The sequence below is a fragment of the Canis lupus genome, chromosome 27 (genome assembly GCF_048164855.1).
Source record: "Canis lupus baileyi chromosome 27, mCanLup2.hap1, whole genome shotgun sequence".
NCBI classification, from domain to species: domain Eukaryota; kingdom Metazoa; phylum Chordata; class Mammalia; order Carnivora; family Canidae; genus Canis; species Canis lupus.
Window position 1 is genome coordinate 7,137,629 of NC_132864.1, and position 18,115 is coordinate 7,155,743.

General features: G+C 59.0%; 2 protein-coding genes across 3 annotated transcripts; one reads left to right on the top strand and one right to left on the bottom strand.

Annotated features, from left to right (window-relative positions):
• Positions 1-7,014: 7,014 nt before the first annotated feature.
• NOC4L (nucleolar complex associated 4 homolog) lies at positions 7,015-11,225 on the bottom strand. The gene is made up of 15 exons (XM_072802063.1): positions 11,062-11,225; positions 10,829-10,949; positions 10,129-10,235; positions 9,723-9,830; positions 9,434-9,583; positions 9,256-9,355; positions 9,138-9,172; positions 8,735-8,785; positions 8,504-8,615; positions 8,341-8,401; positions 8,052-8,162; positions 7,803-7,963; positions 7,636-7,718; positions 7,411-7,524; positions 7,015-7,337 (listed from the first exon to the last, which is right to left on the bottom strand). The coding sequence occupies exons 1-15, from the start codon at positions 11,176-11,178 to the stop codon at positions 7,218-7,220; spliced, it is 1,551 nt and encodes a 516-aa protein (XP_072658164.1). The 5' UTR covers positions 11,179-11,225; the 3' UTR covers positions 7,015-7,217.
• Positions 11,226-11,640: 415 nt separating this feature from the next.
• On the top strand, positions 11,641-17,566 carry DDX51 (DEAD-box helicase 51). 2 transcript variants are annotated; one of them, XM_072802084.1, is made up of 14 exons: positions 11,641-12,072; positions 13,147-13,297; positions 13,595-13,740; positions 13,835-13,906; positions 14,001-14,107; positions 14,225-14,333; positions 14,419-14,564; positions 14,768-14,960; positions 15,046-15,161; positions 15,248-15,364; positions 15,542-15,643; positions 15,746-15,809; positions 15,904-16,038; positions 16,237-17,566. In XM_072802084.1, exons 1-14 carry the CDS (start codon positions 11,662-11,664, stop codon positions 16,261-16,263), a joined length of 1,896 nt encoding a protein of 631 aa, XP_072658185.1. In that variant the 5' UTR covers positions 11,641-11,661; the 3' UTR covers positions 16,264-17,566. The 2 variants fall into 2 exon arrangements, with proteins under 2 accessions (XP_072658185.1, XP_072658186.1); XM_072802085.1 differs by lacking the exon at positions 15,542-15,643 and having other exon boundaries at positions 16,237-16,539.
• The last annotated feature ends 549 nt before the right edge of the window (positions 17,567-18,115 follow it).

The following is an 18,115-nucleotide window of genomic DNA, read 5'->3' on the forward strand; positions in this document are numbered from 1 at the left end:
CCCCGGGCATCCACGTGCTCATCCCCAATGCCAGACAGACTCCTCATGGCCCAGGCCAGCCCCCAGGTGCATTGAACAGAAAAGGGCCCTCCCCAGCCAGGACTCAGCACACAGGGATGGGATGGTGGGGCGCCCTGGACGTCCCCATGGACGAAGCCCAGGTTCAAGGAGATGGTAGAGGGCCAGGCAGAGGTGGAGGCAGGGGTGGTAGGGATGCAGCCATTACAGGAGGCTGGAGAGACCAGGGAGGATCCTTCCCTGGAGCCTTGGGAGGCAGCTCGGCCCTCAATCACCTGCAGTTAGAGGCCGGGAGAGGCCACACCTGTTGTTGCAGCTCTGGGTCTGTGGCCCTATGTGAGGATGGCCCAGGAGCAGCTTACCCACATTTCCCCATTTCCTCCTCAGAACACAGGCAGGACAGTGCTGTGGTCTCCCAGGGGCTGTGCCCAGCCTTCCAACTGTCCCTGCAGCACCACCAGGGCCATCAGACATCAAACAGCAAGCAGAGCCACCTGGTGGAGCCCCACCTGAACCCTCACCCCAGGACCTGGGGACACAACAAAATGCTATCTGATGCCACCGCGTTCTGGGGTGCTTTGTTACACGTTAAGTTGAATGGCGGGCAGGAGCCCTGCCTGAGAAACTTACCGAGTGATGCGGGAAATGCACACACATCCCAGAGGTCCTCAGGTCTGTCCCCTGCCTGGGGGACGGCTCCACACTGGCCAGGCTGCATAGCATGTGACACGGGTTGAGAGCAGAGTGCAGTTGGGACTACGGGGCGGGGTGTGTGCGTGTGTGCGTGTGTGTGTGTGTGTGTGCTGTTTTGCCAAAAGAGAAACCAGGTGGGGAGTGGCCCCATGGGCAGAGGCAGACAAGTGGCCACAATGGGGGAGATGAGCCTGCCCCAAGCTCTACCACGTTAGGCATCCTGTAACCCCATCAACTCCTCCCACTCAGGCTCAGGACCCTGTGCAGTGGGGGCTCCCCAAAGTTACACACAGTCTTCAGGACCCAGCAACCCACCCAAGGTAGGGGTAGACTGGTGCCACGAAGCCCTGCCCACCAGCGAGTGGCAATGCGGTCCACAGTAGTCAGAGGCAGATGCTCAAATGTCCCTGAACCGATGATAACCAGGCAGACCCGGCACGTCCATCCACACGAGGGGATGTTACTTGGCCACAAACGGAGCAGCAGCCATGGATGAACACATCAGGCTCCACGGGAGAAGCAGTCACAAAAGACCCTTTGTGCGACCCCTCCAGGGACGGGGCTGGGCATCACCTCCGGCTATGCACCCATCCCTACTTGTTCCAGTAGATATCCAGATCTCCAGCCTCCCTGCACTTACACAGTGGGGCCATCCTCACTCGTGACCATCCCCACCATCTGATGGGCTGGGTGCCAGGGGTGAGGAAGCAGCAGGGGGAGGGGGAGGAGATAACAGGTACCACCTGGACAGCGCGGGAGAAGGACTCCTGCCTGCAGGGTTCCAGCCACTGCCCCATTGTGCTGGGAGCAAACGCCTCGCTGCATGTCCAGTACTTGATCCAATTTTCAAAAATCAGTCGTGCTCAATTAACAAAATTAACAACAGGAATACCAGTGAACATTCTCCATGGTCAAAACAAGGGCAATCAATACTGACAGACAATTCAATACGGCAACTCTGGGCACACACAGTAGTAGACCCTCTGGCGTCAGAAGAGAGAGGCATGGGCTCATGCCTGGTCCTCCCGCTTCCAAAGCAGGGGCTGATGGGGCCACATGACAGCATGCTGCATTCATCCTGGGATTTGTGACCACGCCTGAGCCTGAGGTCACAGGGACGCCATGCAGATGTCCAGCGAACGTCGACAGGGCACCTGCCGAACTGCTGGGTACCAAGGCGACCTGTGAGACAACCCAGCAGTGCTGGGAGAACCCCGGGTGTGGGACTGGCTGGAAACCCAGGAGTCCCCAAGCACAGAGCTGACTCCACCTGCAGGGGACGTCGTCCATCCTGCCTGGAGGCCACGTTCACCTGCACGTCTGTGGACAGGAGCCATAAGAGGATCGTAAAGGGCAGGGAAGAGAGGTCACTAGGCCAGGGGCTGGCCACCACCTGCAGGAACCTGCCTACCTGCCTTTGTGTGTGGCCATTGGGGCACAGGTGTGCTCACTCACCTCCCCATGTCCACAGCAGTGGGTGCATGAGGCCACGGAGCTGTCCCAGCCACCCTGGCTCTTTGCAGAGACCTGAGCACAAGCCCCTAAGTCCTGGAGTCACTGCATGGGTGGGAGAGCTGAGGCTGGAGCAGCCACGCAGGCCCCAGGTGGAGGTGCCAGCGGGACTGTGGGCGCTGAAGCCACAGCCCTCACCATCCACTCCTGGAGGGCATGCTAGGCTGGTGGCTTCCACTCGGGACCATCTCCTCCCCACCCCCCACCGCCGCAGGGGTGCAGTCCAGTGGGAAAGCTCTTCCCAGGGGGCGGGGCCAGGGGGACGCGCACCAAGCTCATCACACTGACCCTCAGCAAGTACACCTGTTGACATCGAAGTGTCTGCAGCTGATTTGCTAAATGCCAGTCTGATGTGTGAGTGCTCCTGATCACCAGGATGAATGTGCCCCGTCGTGTCAGATGGGCGGCATAACTTCAGTGACAGTACCCTCCTTGCCCACCAGCCCCCTTCCCCTCCTGGAGGCCACAGGGCACGAGACCAAGAGACAGGGAAGCTCCAAGAAGCTTTGTCAGGCATGCACAGCAAGGACTGAATAGGACGCCTCATGCACACAGTAGGCGCTCAGCGATGGGCCGGCGGCCCAGGAGCCTCTACAGTGGGAGGAGGGCAGCCAGCCAGGATCCGCTCACAGGCACAGGACCCCACTGAGCTGGGCACAGGCCACAACCCTCAGACAGGGCTGCACGAGCAACACTATGCCCCTGGTTTCTGCAGAGGACTACAACTTCCCTTTTCAGCTCCCATTCTGGACATGGCAGGGGTGGGGTCTCCGTCAGGATCTCCCCTCTGCCCTGGGTTGGGTCGTGTCAGGAGGGACATATGGGCCAGGAAGAGAGAAGTAGCATTTGACACCGGGGGTTGACGACACGGTGAAGGGGGCTGACAAGCAGGTGGGGAGAGGAGGCCACTGTGCCCCAAGCAGAGGGACAAAGGGAGGGGCCAGGTAATCCTTGGGGCCTACCCTGGAGTCAGGGTCATACACAGCCATGGCACCTGGGACCCCTGAGTGCCTCCCCTGCACTACCTGTCCTCCCCAACACCCCATCATCCCAACCACACTGTCCCAAGACCATACAGGAGACTCCTGCCTGCCCGGCTGCCCCTGGGCCTGGACGTCAGATCTGGATACCCCATCCCAGGCTCCCTCCACTGACATCTATCCTGGAAGGACCCCTTGCCCTTCTCTGCCTGGTCACCTAGGAGCCCCATCACAGAGGCTTCACCCTCTTGGTACTTGTGGGGGAGCAGGTGCAGGGATTCCCTTTCTCAGAGGTCTCTCAATGTCATGCACACCCATTTCCCCGAGACACCCCCCCGACACCCACGGCCAGCCCAGGGTCCCTAAGACCCCTTTATTCACACCCATGGCCAGTCTGGGGCCCGAGACCCTCTCCGGTTGGGATAAACCACTAGGACCCTCGAGCTCCCTGAGAGCTACTGCCCTCACACCAGTTACTGCAGAGGAAGAGCACAGGGCAGGCCCAGGAGGTCCCTAAAGCCCCATCTGTGGGGCCCTCCCAGTGGGGCTGTGGACAGAGTCGGCTCTAGCCCTGACATGGGACAGCAAGCACCGGGCACTGCCAACCAGGGGGCTCCCACCTCAGTGTCGTCTCTACAAGACTGTGGGGCCAGGTGGCTGCTGGTGCCCAGCCCCTCCCAGGGTGGAGCAAATGCCGTGAGGCCCAAAGCTCCACCGTGACCTGTGTGTGGGCTCTGAAAGGCCAGGTCCGGGCGGCCAGCACTCCTAGTGGACAGGGCACTGTCCCTCCAGGGAGCCAGGCAGAGGCCAGCCCTCAATTTGGACTGTTACATACTCCACCAGATACCAGACCACCAGATAGGCCCAGCAACCAGGGCAGCCCAGGGCACAAACCTTCCTATAGAGCCAGGGCCCAGGCGCCTCAGCCCGACATATGTCCATTGAGGTTGCTGGTTCCTACCTGATGACTAGGGCTGACTCAGCTCGGAGTGGCCGCCTGACCTCAAGAAGGGAGAATGGCAGAGATCCCCCCATGCAGGATTCCCATCCGACCTATAGAGGACTTGTGTCTGAAGCAGGTGATGGAAAATTCTGCAACTATATACAGATGATGGTCACAGCATAAATGCACCAAATGGCACTGAATCATGTATTTTTAAATGGTTAATTTATATTAGATGGTTTTTATCCCAATTTTTAGAATTTAGTGTAAGTATATCCCAAATATTGCATATGACATACTTAGACCAAATGACATCACGTATCTGAAATTTCAAAAAAAACCCCACATTGTTTTAAAAATTTACTTAGTTTTAGCAAGAGAGTATGTGTGAGACAGGCAGAGGAGAGAGAGAATGTCCCCACGGAGCATGACCGTGATTTGCTCATGAACTGGACTTGAGTCAGATGCTTAACTGAACTACCCGGGTGCCCCTCCAAAAAGTGTTTTTCAAAACCCCAACTCAAGCTAAGTGTGACCACAACCCCAGCCACAGATAAAGCCTGGACTTGGCAGGGAGGAAGCAGAGCTGGGCGGAGGAGCGGGCAGCAGGGAATGCTCACGGCCTGGAGGAGCTGGCAGGGCAGTACGTGAGCGGCTGCTCGTGGGGCCTGGGATGGCAGTGCTGGTGTTGGACAGAATGAACAGCGTGTTAGAAATGAGTCAGGCACCACAGCGGGCGGTTGTGGGGAACAGCGCCTCCATGTCTCCTGCGCACCGGCTTCTGCTGGAATTCCTACAGTTAGCTTTGCATTGCTTCTGTAACAGAAACGATCAACAGAACCATAACGTGTTCTAATTAGCAAACAGCTGGTTTGCAGGAAGTTGTCCTTTTGCTGTCACAGGGAGAGCTCTATCCACAGGCCTCTGGAGAGGCTGACCAGGTGTCATCCTTTATCACCTGGTGTCAGTCTTTATGCTCAGTGGGGAATCTGCTTGTCCTTCTTCCTCCCTCTGCCCCACTCCCAGCTTGCTCATTCACATTCATTAAAGTCTTTTTAAAAAATAAAAGAACTCTCCCTCTGGGTGTCTCTCATGAATAAATAAAATCTTAAAAAAAAAAAAAAAAAAGGGCAGCCCAGGTGGCTCAGTGGTGGTTTAGTGCCTGCCTTCGGCCCAGGGCATGATCTTGGAGACCCAGGATCGAATCCCACATTAGGCTCCCACAGGAGCTTCTCCTTCTGCTTGTGTCTCTGCCTCTCTCTCTCTCTCTCTGTGTGTCTCTCATGAATAAGAAAAGAAAGAAAAGAAAGAAAAGAAAGAAAAGAAGAAAGAAAAGAAAAGAAAAGAAAAGAAAAGAAAAGAAAAGAAAAGAAAAGAAAGAAAAGAAAAGAAAAGAAAAGAAAAGAAAAGAAAAGAAAAGAAAAGAAAAGAAAAGAAAAGAAAAAAAGAAAAGAAAGAAAAGAAAAGACCAACTCAACACCAAATGTTGCAAAGTGCAACTGCCCAGTCCTACAGGCTCTGGGGGTCGGGAATCCCTGAATCTGCCAGAATGAGAATCTACACAGAACACAGGATGCCAAATTTAGAAAAACTCAAGAAAGCCTGCTTAAGCATTTTATAATTGAACTTTGAACAAACCATGGCGTTTATCAGCAGGAGGCCTCAGCGCATCCACGCTGTCCTTGGTGTCCTCGCACCTAGGCTCCTACGGTGCAATGCCCGCTTCTGCTAGTGGGCTGCTCAGGACCAGCCCCCACAAATGTGCATGAGCCCCTCCTCTATGCCAGGCAAGTCCTGGGCCCAGGGGGGGCAAGGCAAGCAGCAGGTCGGTAATGAGCCCTCTTTGGTCCTTGTGAAGGATGGCAGCAGGGATAATTCTCAGACTTCTGCAGTGCTGCAGAGCCACAAAGATGATGTGCCCCATGGCACGCACCATAACAGTTACAGGATGCTCAGCAGAGGCCTCCCCAAGGCCTCACTCAGGCTAGAGTCTGAAGACCAAGGGCTAGGGGGAGAGAGCTATGGAGACTGCAGTGTAAAAGCCCTGGGGCATGAACTGGCTTGACAGAATCAGGGCAGTTCGGCCGAGAGGTAGGGGCGCTAGTGTCCCTAAATCATAGCACCCTATGTAGAGGAGCCGCTACTTCACCGCCTGGACAAAGGACCCACCAGGCACACCAGGGTCCTGAGCCACCAGAGCAGCTCCCGGAGACCGAATTGGCAAACAACTGCTGCTGTGACACCAGGGCGCTCCTCCAGGGGTGGAAGTGTGCCTGGACCTCAGACAGGAGGCTGCAGGGCAACCAGGGTCTCTCCCTCCCAGGCTCTCCATCCCTGCCTGTGTGTCTGCCAGGTCCCCCCATCCCATGTGAGCTGCCGTCACTCAGGTGGCTCCTCCGTCCCCAGACAAGCAAATTTTTAGGAGAAAAGGTAGACTCAACAACCGGGCTGGTCTGGCAGAAACAGGGCCTCAAAGGCATAAACACATGGGAACCAAGTGAGTGCCAGGCCCGTGGCTGCCGGTGCCTGCTCTATTCAGGAGGGTGAACACCCAGGGGTCCTGGGGGCTAGGGAACAAAGGTGTCCTCCTCAGGCCCTGGCTGGGAATGGGTGCATGCGCTCCCTGTGCTCCTCCAGGCTGACCAGGACAGAAGACGCTTACTGTCGCTCCTAGGTCACAAGTCCAAATGCAGTGGAGATGTGGGAGCGTGGCCCAGACGCCCCCTGGACAAGAGGGGCCTGGGGGAGCTCGGGGCACCCAGGGAAGCCTTCGGGGCTGGCAGAAGCCACCACCTGGGCACCTGTAGCCCCCCACCCCCCAGGGCAGGGGTCACTTCTGCAGCACCTCCCCAGCACCCACCTGGCACCTCCCCAGCACCCACCTGGCTTCAAGCAAGGAAGAGGCCCCAGACACCACCCTCTAGCACAGGCCACATGCACAGCAGGCGTGGGGCTACAGGTGGACACAGCCACCAGAGGAGCTGGGAGACAGGGTCAGTGCCTAGCCACCCACAGCCTACCCCAATCTCTCTCCTATAAACCACTATGGGGGTGGAGGTGACGGTGCAAGGTCAGCTGAGTGTGAAGTGCTGGGCGCAGAGATCATCCTGAAGTCCCAACAAACCCTGCGCAGGGATGAACTGCAGCGGCACTGACTCTTGGCATTTCTTCTTCAGGTTCCGCTCGAAGATCTGCAAGGGATGGACGGATGCTCCCACGCTGCAGTCCCCGCACCCCAGCCACCCAAGCCTCCTCGCCCCTCACCTCAAATGCCGTGAGCTCCAGCAATGGTGCGATGCTGATCTCAGACACAGACAATGCCTGGTTGATGACACTGGCAGCCTGGGACACCTCGGGGTGGTAATGCTGCTGGAGGGCCTGCAGAAGCACGCACATCACCACTCTCTTCCTGGGCAGTGGCCCCAGACAAAAGCACTGACTCCCGGGTAGACTGGGAGGTGGAGTGGGTGATGCACACAGCATGCTCACCTGCAGCTCCCACAAGGAGCTCTCCAGAGCTCGGCTCTCAGCTGGGTTGCCTTCTTCAGGGTCATAGGGGTCACTGTCCAGCTCTAGGAATGAGACCCAGGCCCCACTCTGTGACCTGCCCCAGTGTACTGGCTGTTGGGGGCCCCCCAGGCCCTGCCCACACTCACCGTGGCCCAGAGGGTGGTGCACGAGGACACGGCAGGCGGGGTGCCGGCGCAGCAAATTGCAGATGAAGGGCAGGACCATGAGCAGGGCCTCAGGGGGAGCAGTCAAGGCCAGGCGGGACAAGCGCTTGGCAAAGGCAGCCACCAAGTATGCAGGCAGATGGCTGGGAGGGATGGTGGGTCTGAGTGAGACCTCCTCACCCAGTACCCCTGCCCCCCGCTCTGCATCTTAGCCCCGCCTCTGGCACTCACGAAGATGACAGGAAGAGATCTGCCAAGTGGAAGAACCGGGCCCGGTACTTGACGTGAAAGATAGATGGGTCCAACAGACCATAGAGCTTCCGGTAGAAATCAGGGTACTCGCTGGGAGCCGGGGGGTTGTGGTGTAAGTGAGCGGCAGCAGGCATAGGGGTGAAAGCCGATGAGGAAGAGACAGGTCGTGGCTCCCAGTGGCCTCTGCCCCCTGCCCACCCCCAGCCTCCCTAGGGCAGCTCAGCCGGCTCCCCAGCCTGGGGCAGACACCTCCCAGGTGAACACTCACAGGTTGTGCTGATGAATCAGGATAAAAAGTCCATTCAAAGCCAAGAGGCTGATGGCTCCCCCTGCAAAGACGCGTGGTGGTGAAGCCCCAGCCCACATCACGCCGCCACCCCACAGGCCTGCTCTGCGGGTTCCTGAAGACGCCCTGCCAGGCAGGCACTCACCCATGTCATAGGCGCGGGTCAGGAAGTCGATCATGAGGCTGGGCTGGGCCAGGTGGGGCAGGATGGAGTCATGCATAATCACCAGCACCTTCTTGTACAGGCCAAGGGGCAACTGGCGGGGAGGCAGCATGTGTGGGTGCACCTGCCACACTCCAAGGACCACGTGAGCCAGAGGCACGTGGGCGCCTGACCTGGGGCACCTGCTCCCCACCCACCCTGCCCCGTCCCTACCTCGTGCTTGAGGAAGCCAAGCCACATCAGCTGGAAGGCCTTTCTGTGCTCCTGTAGTAGGTGGCAGTGGGGGTGTCAGGGTGGCACATGAGACTCGAGGTGGGGTGGCACACCCCACCCTGAGGAGGAGACACCACACACACCACCTTCCCCCTGCTCTGCCAGAGCTGGAAACCCTGAATCAGAAAACTCCGACAAAATGAGGGCAAACACCCAGCCTAGATCACAGCCATAGGGGGGCAGACAGCAACATGTGTGCGACCGCCCACAGCGATGAGGCCCACTGAGGGCCTGGGACCCAGGTACCCATGTGCCTCTCCCCCCACTCCCTGCCCCCATCCCTGTGAGGGACCCCTGTGGCTGCCTGAGCCAGGGAAGCCACCCCCGCCACGGAGCATCTCACCTTCAGATGAACGACCTTCCATGTCTGCGACAGCTCTGCGGGGAAGATGGGGTCAGCAGGCACGTGGGAAAGGAAGCAGCCCCATGGGGGCCCCTGCCCACCCACCCAGGATGCTCACTTGCGTGCTTCACATAGAAGCTAGATGTGTTGCACTCCTGGCGGGGGAGGCTCACGGCAGACAACAGCGTGAAGGCGTTGTTCCAAAAAGTGAACGGCACCTGCAGAATACCTGGTGTGAGCACAGATGTACCCCCACCCCCACCCCATCCCCCAGCCATGGGACTCAGACAGCTCACCTCCAGGTACCTGTTGGCGACACGGACCACAATATCCGTGGCCGCCTGCATGGTGTGGTAGCGGATGTCGTCATGTTCCAAGTACTCCCGGAACTGGGAGAGGAGCAGTGAACAGTCGTCCTCCAGGGACAGCAGGCCTTCCACTACAGCCTGAGTGCCGAGCAGGGGGGGTGGGCATCAGGGGGCCAGCCACACCCCCTCAGCAGGGGAGGGTGCGGCAAACACAGGGTGCTCATCAGCCACCTGCGCCAGGGCCCTTCCCAGCACCCCACCCCCACTTTGCCCCTACCTTGAAGAGCTGGTGGGGAAACAAGTAGCAGCCGTCCCACTTGGGTTTCTCCAGGGGGTGAACTCCTTCCAACTGCACAAACCTCATGAGCGTGCTGAGAGCTAGCTCCTGGGGACGGCGGGTGGCAAAGTGGCTAAGGTGCCAGGCCACAGGTTCCCCCCTAGAGGCCCCCTCACAATGCAAACCAAGTGCACGTGACATGGCACTCCCACAAGTGCCAAACGCACAACAAAACCAGCCACCAAAACACCAACCAGACAGGGAAGACGGCCGGGGGCGGGGGGGGGGGGGGCACAACTACACGGCCAGGAACGCAGAAGGGGGCAGTGGTGGCCTTGCCTCCATGTGTGTGGACCACCTGCGGCTGGGGGTGCAGAGAGTGCTCCAGACAGTCAGCACCACTCACCTTGACCTCAAAGGAGGAGTGGGCCAGGAGCTCCCGCAAGCGGTTGCAGCAGCTGTGGTATCGGTGCCTCATCCACACCTTGTACTTGCGGGTGGCCCCTTGGGACCCTGCAGGGAGCAGAGCAGTCAGCCCACAGCTGCCTGCCCGTCCCCACCCAACTCCACAAGGAAACGAGTACGAAGGGTCACCATGGCCCAGACCTGGGCTGGGAGAAAATAACCTCCTGTTCTGAGGACAGGGCCCCCCGGCCCCTTTCTTTACTCCAAGACCTAAGCCATCTGCAGTGGGGACACAGGAGACACCCCCCCCCACCCCGCCCACACACCTCTCCACCCCCGCTCCCAGGCCCTGACCACCGACCATGCGGGTCACACCCCGGCACATCCCACCAGCGGTTCCAGACACACGCAGGGCACACTGCAGGGCCTTACCCGGAAGCCGGGTGCAGGGAGTCTCTGCCCCGCCGCCGCCGCCCGCAAGACCGTCCTCCCCCCGCGGGCCTGTGTCCCCCCACTGACCCCCAAGCCAGTCGGAACCGCCTGGGGGGACTCACTGCGCGCTGGCAACCCCCCGCCGCCTTCCTGGAGACGATCCCCGCCCCTAGGAGGCAGCCCGGGGGAAGGAGGAGGGAGGCAGCCCAGGGGGAAGGATGGGGGCAGCCCGGGGGGAGGGGGAGGGGCAGCCGGCCCGGGAAGCTCACCCGCCAGGACCGAGTCCTCCGACGGCAGCCGGCCCACGAACAGCTCCCCCCGCTCCAGCAGCGCCGCGAACAGACGGCCGCACGCGCGCACCGCCTCCCGGATCTCCTCGCTGTCCTCGGACTGAGGGGACAGGCGGGCTTGGGGGCTCTGCTCGGCCCGGGACCCGCCCTCCCGAGACCCCCGCGGCCCCTCGAGGCCCCTCCCCGACCCCCTCCGCCGCCCGCGCTCCCACCTGCAACACCGCCAGGATGTCGAACACCGCGTTGGCCTCGCCGCGGCTCGCCAGCACCGCCTCCAGCAGGCAGCCCAGCGCCCGGCGCGCGCCATCCGGGCCGGGGCCCCGCTCCATGCCGCCCCGCCGCCCCACGTGGCGCACACGGCGTCTCGCGCCGGGACCTCCCGCCTGCTGCCGCCGGCGCCCGGCCCCCTGACGTCACCGTCCCGCGCCGGGACCTCCCGCCTGCTGCCGCCGGCGCCCGGCCCCCCGACGTCACCGTCCCGCGCCGGGACCTCCTGCCCGCCGCCGGCGCCCGGCCCCCCGACGTCACCGTCCCGCGCCGGGACCTCCCGCCTGCTGCCGCCGGCGCCCGGCCCCCTGACGTCACCGTCCCGCGCCGGGACCTCCCGCCTGCTGCCGCCGGCGCCCGGCCCCCTGACGTCACCGTCCCGCGCCGGGACCTCCCGCCTGCTGCCGCCGGCGCCCGGCCCCCCGACGTCACCGTCCCGCGCCGGGACCTCCTGCCCGCCGCCGGCGCCCGGGCCCCCGACGTCACCGCTCCGCGCCCCTGCAGTCATCACGGCGCGCCGGGCCCGGAGGCGTGCGGCTGTAGGCATGGCGCTCTTCCACGTCGCGCGGTACGCAGGCCCCGAGGCGGCCGGGGCGGAGGCTGAGGCGGACGGCCGGGCGCGCGCGCTGCTGGAGCGGCTGCAGTGCCGCGCCCGAGAGCGGCAGCGGCAAAAGCAGCCCCAGCGGCAGGAGGCCGAGCCGACCGCGGAGGCGGCGGGGCGGCGGCGGCGGCGGCCGCGCAGACCGCGGAGGCGCGAGGGCTGCGGGGCGGCGGGGAGCCCGCCCGAGCCGCGGGGGAAGCGGCGGAGACTGGACGGCGAGGCCGGGGGCGCAGGTGGGGCCGGGAGCGGCGAAGACGCGCCGGTGGACCCGGGTGGAAGTTCTCCCGCGGAGGGTTCGGCGCCCCCAGCCCGCGGCCTGCTGCTCGGGGCCCTCGGGAGGAGCAGGGCGGCCAAGGTGAGCGGCCGGGGCGGTGCGGGGGGCTGCGGGCCGGGGGAGCCTGGGGAGCCGGAGAAGCGGACGTCTCAGCGCCCCACCGCCCGGCCGGTGGCTCAAATCCTGCGCAGACTCGGTGCTTTGTCGTTGACTGCGTTAAAAGAAGGAAGCTTGGGGAGTATAAGAAGCGGGTTTGTTATTGTCACAGTCGGGGGCTGAGCTAGTTCTACCTGACGGGAATACAAGGAGTTCTTATTTGGTGTGTATCCGTTTAATAAAGGAAACCGTTTTTGGGGGGCGTTTAGCTTACTCTTTTTTCCACTTGAGTGGGGGTTTCCAGCAACTAGACACTGAGCTCAAGGGCTCTGGGATGATGGTGATTCCGGGAAAGGAAACGGTAGGCTGGCCAGGGTGCACTGGTACCCTCGGGTCAGGGCCTATGTTGGACCAGGGTCAGGAGACAAGGACCAGCCTGAGTAAGATGGACGGGGGAGGTGAGCGTCGGGCAGAAGGAAGGATCAGGGCAAAGGCCCTGGGACAGCGGGATGTATAGGAACAAACATCTGGGGATCCCTGGCTGGCTCAGCGGTTTAGCACCTGCCTTTGGCCCAGTGCCTGATCCCGGAGTCCCAGGATCGAGTCCCACATCAGGCTCCCTGCATGGAGCCTGCTTCTCCCTCTGCCTGTGTCTCTGCCTCTCTCTGTGTGTGTCTCTCACGAATAACTAAATAAAATCTTAAAAACAAGCAAACAAAAAACAGATATCTGTGGCTAGAGCATGGTCAGTGATAGGAAATGAGGTTGGGGGCAGGTGCCAGGTCACAGAGGGCTTTGCCAGGTGTGCCTCTGGGTTGGATGTCATCCTAGCTGTGAGAGGAGTGACGCTTCCTGATTGTGTTTCTTAATTCCTTCAGAGGTTGTGTGGAAGGTGGGCGTGAGAGATGGAGGAGAAGCTGAGGAACTAGTCAGGCTACTCAGCCTGCTTTGCTGTGGTCTCTTCAGTTTGAGTCCCTGAGTCTTTGGTGTCTGTGGGTCTTGCCCCCCTAGTCCCAGGGAGTCTTGAGTATTCACTCATCTTCTTTCTCTTCATGGTAGGCCCAACCTTTCCTGCCATTGTGGTTGGCTGAGCCAAGCTCTGTTGGAAAGAGCGTCACAGAAGACTTGGTGCCTATTGAGGACATCCCTGAAGTCCACCCTGACATGCAGAAGAAACTGCAAGCACACGGCATCTCGTCCTACTTTCCAGGTGTGTGGCGGAGAGGTCTGGACACATGCCCTCAAGAGCATCCCCACCCAGAATCACACAAGCCACAGGATAGTGGCTGTCAACATGGCCCCCTAGGCACATCCAGCATCAAGTGTGATCTAGGTGTTTAGCCATCTGGGCCTGGTGCTCTTCGAGGCCCAGGTGCTGTCCTTGAGCAAGAACAGCCCAGTCTAGAAGTCATAGGTGAAGGGCAAGGCTACTTTGGGCTTTGGTAGTTGCCCTGATGTTGGGTGTTAATGCATAAACATGACTTGTGTCTCATCCTTCTTTGTCCAGTCCAGGCAGCAGTGATTCCCACTCTCCTGGAAAGCATAGCCAACGGGTTCCTGGTGGCCAGAGGTGGCTACCGGCCCAGTGACCTTTGTGTTTCTGCCCCGACGGGCAGTGGGAAGACCTTGGCCTTTGTCATTCCTGTGGTACAGGTGAGTGTAAGGACTCCCCTCCGACTGTGCAGGCAGGCTCAGCAGGCAGGGAGCCGGCTCTGCTTACACAAGTGGCTGTCGCCCCCTCCCCCAGGCCTTGCTATGTCGAGCTGTTTGCCAGGTCCGTGCCTTGGTTGTGCTGCCCACCAAGGAGCTGGCCCAGCAGGTAGGTATGTGCAGCCCGCGCCTAGAAGTCAGAATTAAGGATTTTGACACTGTGGTGCTTCCTACCAGGCTGCTGATGGCCATTCCTTCTCCAGGTGAGCAAAGTGTTTAACATCTACACAGATGCCACTCCTCTGCGTGTCGCCCTGATCACTGGGCAGAAGTCACTGGTCAAGGAGCAGGAGAGTCTCGTCCAGAAGACGTAGGTCCTGCTGTGTTGGGGACTCCTCAGGGAACAGGGAGGCACGAACCCCTCTGCAGGCCTCTTTGTGGTTGGGGGGTCGGCATGGGCTCAGTGTTGAGCCACTCTGCTCCTCAGAGTAGACGGCTTCCGCTGCTTGGCTGACGTGGTGGTGGCCACCCCTGGCCGCCTGGTGGACCACATTGACCAGACCCCAGGATTCAGCCTCCAGCATCTCCGCTTCCTGGTACGTTGCACACCTGGAAGAAGACTGGGGTTTGGAACCAGTGTTGACTCTGACCACCAGACACTAGACCTCTTGCTTCCTTTAGATCATCGACGAGGCCGACCGGATGATAGACAGCATGCACCAGTCCTGGCTGCCCCGGGTGGTGGAGGCAGCCTTCCCGAGTGATGTTGCCAATGACCCCTTTGCTCTGCTCCAGAGGAGACAACTCCAGGCCACCACTGCTGCCAGGTACCTAATGCTGAGCTCTGCTCTGCACTTGGCATAGCCTTTTCCACCGAGGCCCCCTTGTCATGGCCGTCTGTCTCTAAGACCCCTTTCACCAGTCTGATCGGGTTTGTTCTGGGGTGGCAAGGCTCAAGGAGAACAACGAGGGCTCTGCAGGTCTGCTGGCCAGGCCAAGACTGCTGTCCCACCCCCCGCTCCCCTGTCAGTATCTCTTGTCCTCAGATGCCGCTCCAGAAGCTGCTCTTCTCGGCTACCCTGACACAGAATCCTGAGAAGCTGCAGCAACTAGGCCTCTACCAGCCCCGGCTCTTCTCCACAGGGCTAGCAGGCAGGGGCCCCAGAGACATTGACAGGGACGGGGAGTCAGGCGGGAAGTACACCTTTCCTACAGGGCTGTCTGTGAGTAGGGTGCACGGCAGGGGGGTGGGGAGTGTGTGTGTGCTCAGGCACGTGGGGCGTTGCCAACCCTGTGCTATCCTCACAGCACCACTACGTGCCCTGCAGCCTCCGCACTAAGCCCCTGGCCATCCTGCACCTGATTTTGGAGAGGAATTTCTCAAGGGTCCTTTGTTTTACCAACTCCCGCGAGAACTCTCACAGGTGAGGCCTTAGGAGGCGCAGGGGGAACAGAGGGATGCAGGTTCCAGGCCCTACCCACTAAGCTCCTTGCGGCTTTTCCCACCCAGGCTCTTCCTGCTAGTCCAGGCTTTTGGAGGTGTGGCTGCGGCTGAGTTTTCCTCCCGCTGCAGGCCTGGCCAGAGGAAGGTGGTTTTGAAGCAGTTTGAGCAGGGGAAGATTCAGCTGTGAGTACCTGGAAAAAGAGGGCAGTGGAATCTCACATCAGGGCCCTCTGAAGGGGAGGTAGTTTCCCTCTGTGGGAAACCAGTCTCCTGACTGGTGACATCCCCTACGGCGGCTGGCTGGTGGGGGTGGGGGGCTCCTGGTCTCAAGCAGGGCCCATAGCCCCTGCTGTTCTCCAGCCTCATCAGCACAGATGCCATGGCTCGAGGTATTGACGTGCAGGGTGTGCAGCTGGTAATCAATTATGACGCCCCCCAGTATCTGCGGACCTACGTGCACCGGTGAGGCTGCCCCAGGGTTGTGGAGGGAGATTTCCTGGAAGGAAACCACTGTCCCAGTAGACCCCTGGAGACCACCATCCTGGTCGTTGTGCTTGGTTTCAGGGTGGGAAGAACTGCCCGTGCTGGAAGAACCGGACAGGCCTTCACTCTGCTCCTCAAAGTGCAGGTCAGTCTGCTTGAGTCTCTGTAGGGGTCAGGGGTCCCCTGCTGGCAGCACTGCTCGGGGAAAACGGGATCCCTTTCTACCCATTTCCCTGCAGGAGAGGAGATTCCTCCAGATGCTAGCTGAAGCCGGCGTGCCCAAGATGGCACGGCACGACATCCATAGTGAGCTCCTGCAGCCTCTCGTCCCTCGGTACGAGGAGGCCTTGTCTCAGCTGGAGCAAGCTGTCAAGGTGAGGGGCCAAGGCCTTCTTACGACACGTCTCGTGTGGGAAGAGACCTGACGTGTGGGAAGGGAGTACATGGCCCTGGGAGGGGTGTTGGGGTCAGAACTGCACTTTCTGAGCGAGTGCCGGGTGCTGCTGCTTGCAGGGAGTGGGGGTGGGGGGCGCAGGTGGCACCACTCAAGCCTCTGCTTCTCCCCTCCGCAGGAAGAGCGAAGGCAGAAGGTGGCCTAGACAGGCTCGGAGGACTGCAGGCTGAGCCCACTGCAGAGCAGGCTCTTCCCATCCTGTGCCTCTTCCAGGGCTTAGCCTCATCCTTTCTGAAACAATACTGAATGGTGGCTGCTAGATATGTGAGCAAAAGACAGATTCCTCTGATTTCAGAGGGAGCTGGGAATGTGGGGCCGTGTTTGGCACACCTGGCCAGAGGCAGAAACACCATTGTACCTACATCTCTTAGTCTGTGGGAAATAACAATCCTGTTCAACGTGACTCATATATCAAATGTCATTAATACAGTCTTTTTTCTTTGTTCTATATATTAAGGTTTTAGGAAATTTTTAAAAATTCTATGCAGGTTTTTTTTTTAATTCAGTTAATTAACATATAGCATATTATTAGTTTCAGAGGTAAAGGTCAGTGATTTATCTGTCTTGTGTACACCATGCTCATTCCATCACATGCCTTCCTTCATGCCCATCACCGAGTCACCTTATCCCCCGTCCCCCTCCCCTCTAGTGACCTTCAGTTTGTTTCCTAGAGTGAAGAGTCTCTTACAGTTTGTCTCCCTCTCTGATTTCGTCTTCTTTTATTTTTCGCTTCCTTCCTCTATGATCCTCTGTTTTGATTCGTAAATTCCACATATAAGGGAAGTCATACTATCATTGTCTTCTTCTGACTTCTGACTTACTTCATTCAGCATAATACTCTCTAATTCCAAGTACATCATTGCCAAATGGCAAGATTTCATTTTTCTGATGGCTGAGGCACATCCATCGTATCTATACACCACATCTTCTTTTTCCATTCATCTCTCGATGGACATCTGGGCTCCTTCCACAGTTTGGTTATTGTGGACACTGCTGCTGTGAACATTGGGGAGCAGGTGCCCCTTTGGATCACAATGTTTGCATTCTTTGGGTATGTTTCATTGTTTTAAATAACCTACTCATCAGATGACAAAGTCGCTTTACTTCCTCAAGCGGGCAGTCCTCAAGTGCGATCTTAGTGTTTACGGGTAATGGACACGAACAAATACATTCATACTTTCCAAGTTGAGGACCAAAGGACCACATCACTGATCCAGCAGGTGTTCTCAAGTGTCACCTGTTACCATGTCTTCCTCCAAGGCCTGAGGGTGGAAGGATGCCATTGTGATACGTCCAAGTTTCTCAGTCATCTGCTTGTCAATGTTACGTTTGGATTTCTATAAAATAGTGATTGTGTCATCTAAGGACAATGATGTTCGCTGTCAGTCTGGGACCTGTTATGTTTCCAATGATCTAATGAAAATTTGTGGACTTTTTTTTTTACCTCACTGTGGTGTAAGAACAACTGTGAATTCCTCCATCAGTCATGGCGCAGCACAGGCCTACAGACATGAGTGTTCTCCATCACTTCACTGCGGGCTTCACCACACTGCCCCCTATCACTACCACTCCTCCCTGCAGGCCCGCACCAGCATTCTCCCAAGAGGGGCGTCTCCACGTACCCCTCCCAGACCAGAAAACACCCATCCAGTGTCTATGTGGGATGTCCTTTGGTCCTCGTGAGACCACGTCTTGCCATCAAATGTCCCCATGGGAAGTACATAAAGGACACCTATGACAGCTTAAGTTTGGCACACGGATATCACATACGGGTTTCTTGGACATGCGGACACTGACCCAGGGGACCGCGGTGCCAGCGAGCAAAACAGGAAGAAAGCCCCGTCTTCTCCTCTTTCAGCTGTGGCCAACTATTTAGTGATGGGGGAAGGTGAACAGATACTAGCAGACTTTGGGGAGATCAGTGCACAGTGTGAGTGACCCAGTGACCGTAGGTAGCATAAGGTCCCCTCAAGACCTTGGGGAGAGAGCCACAAACT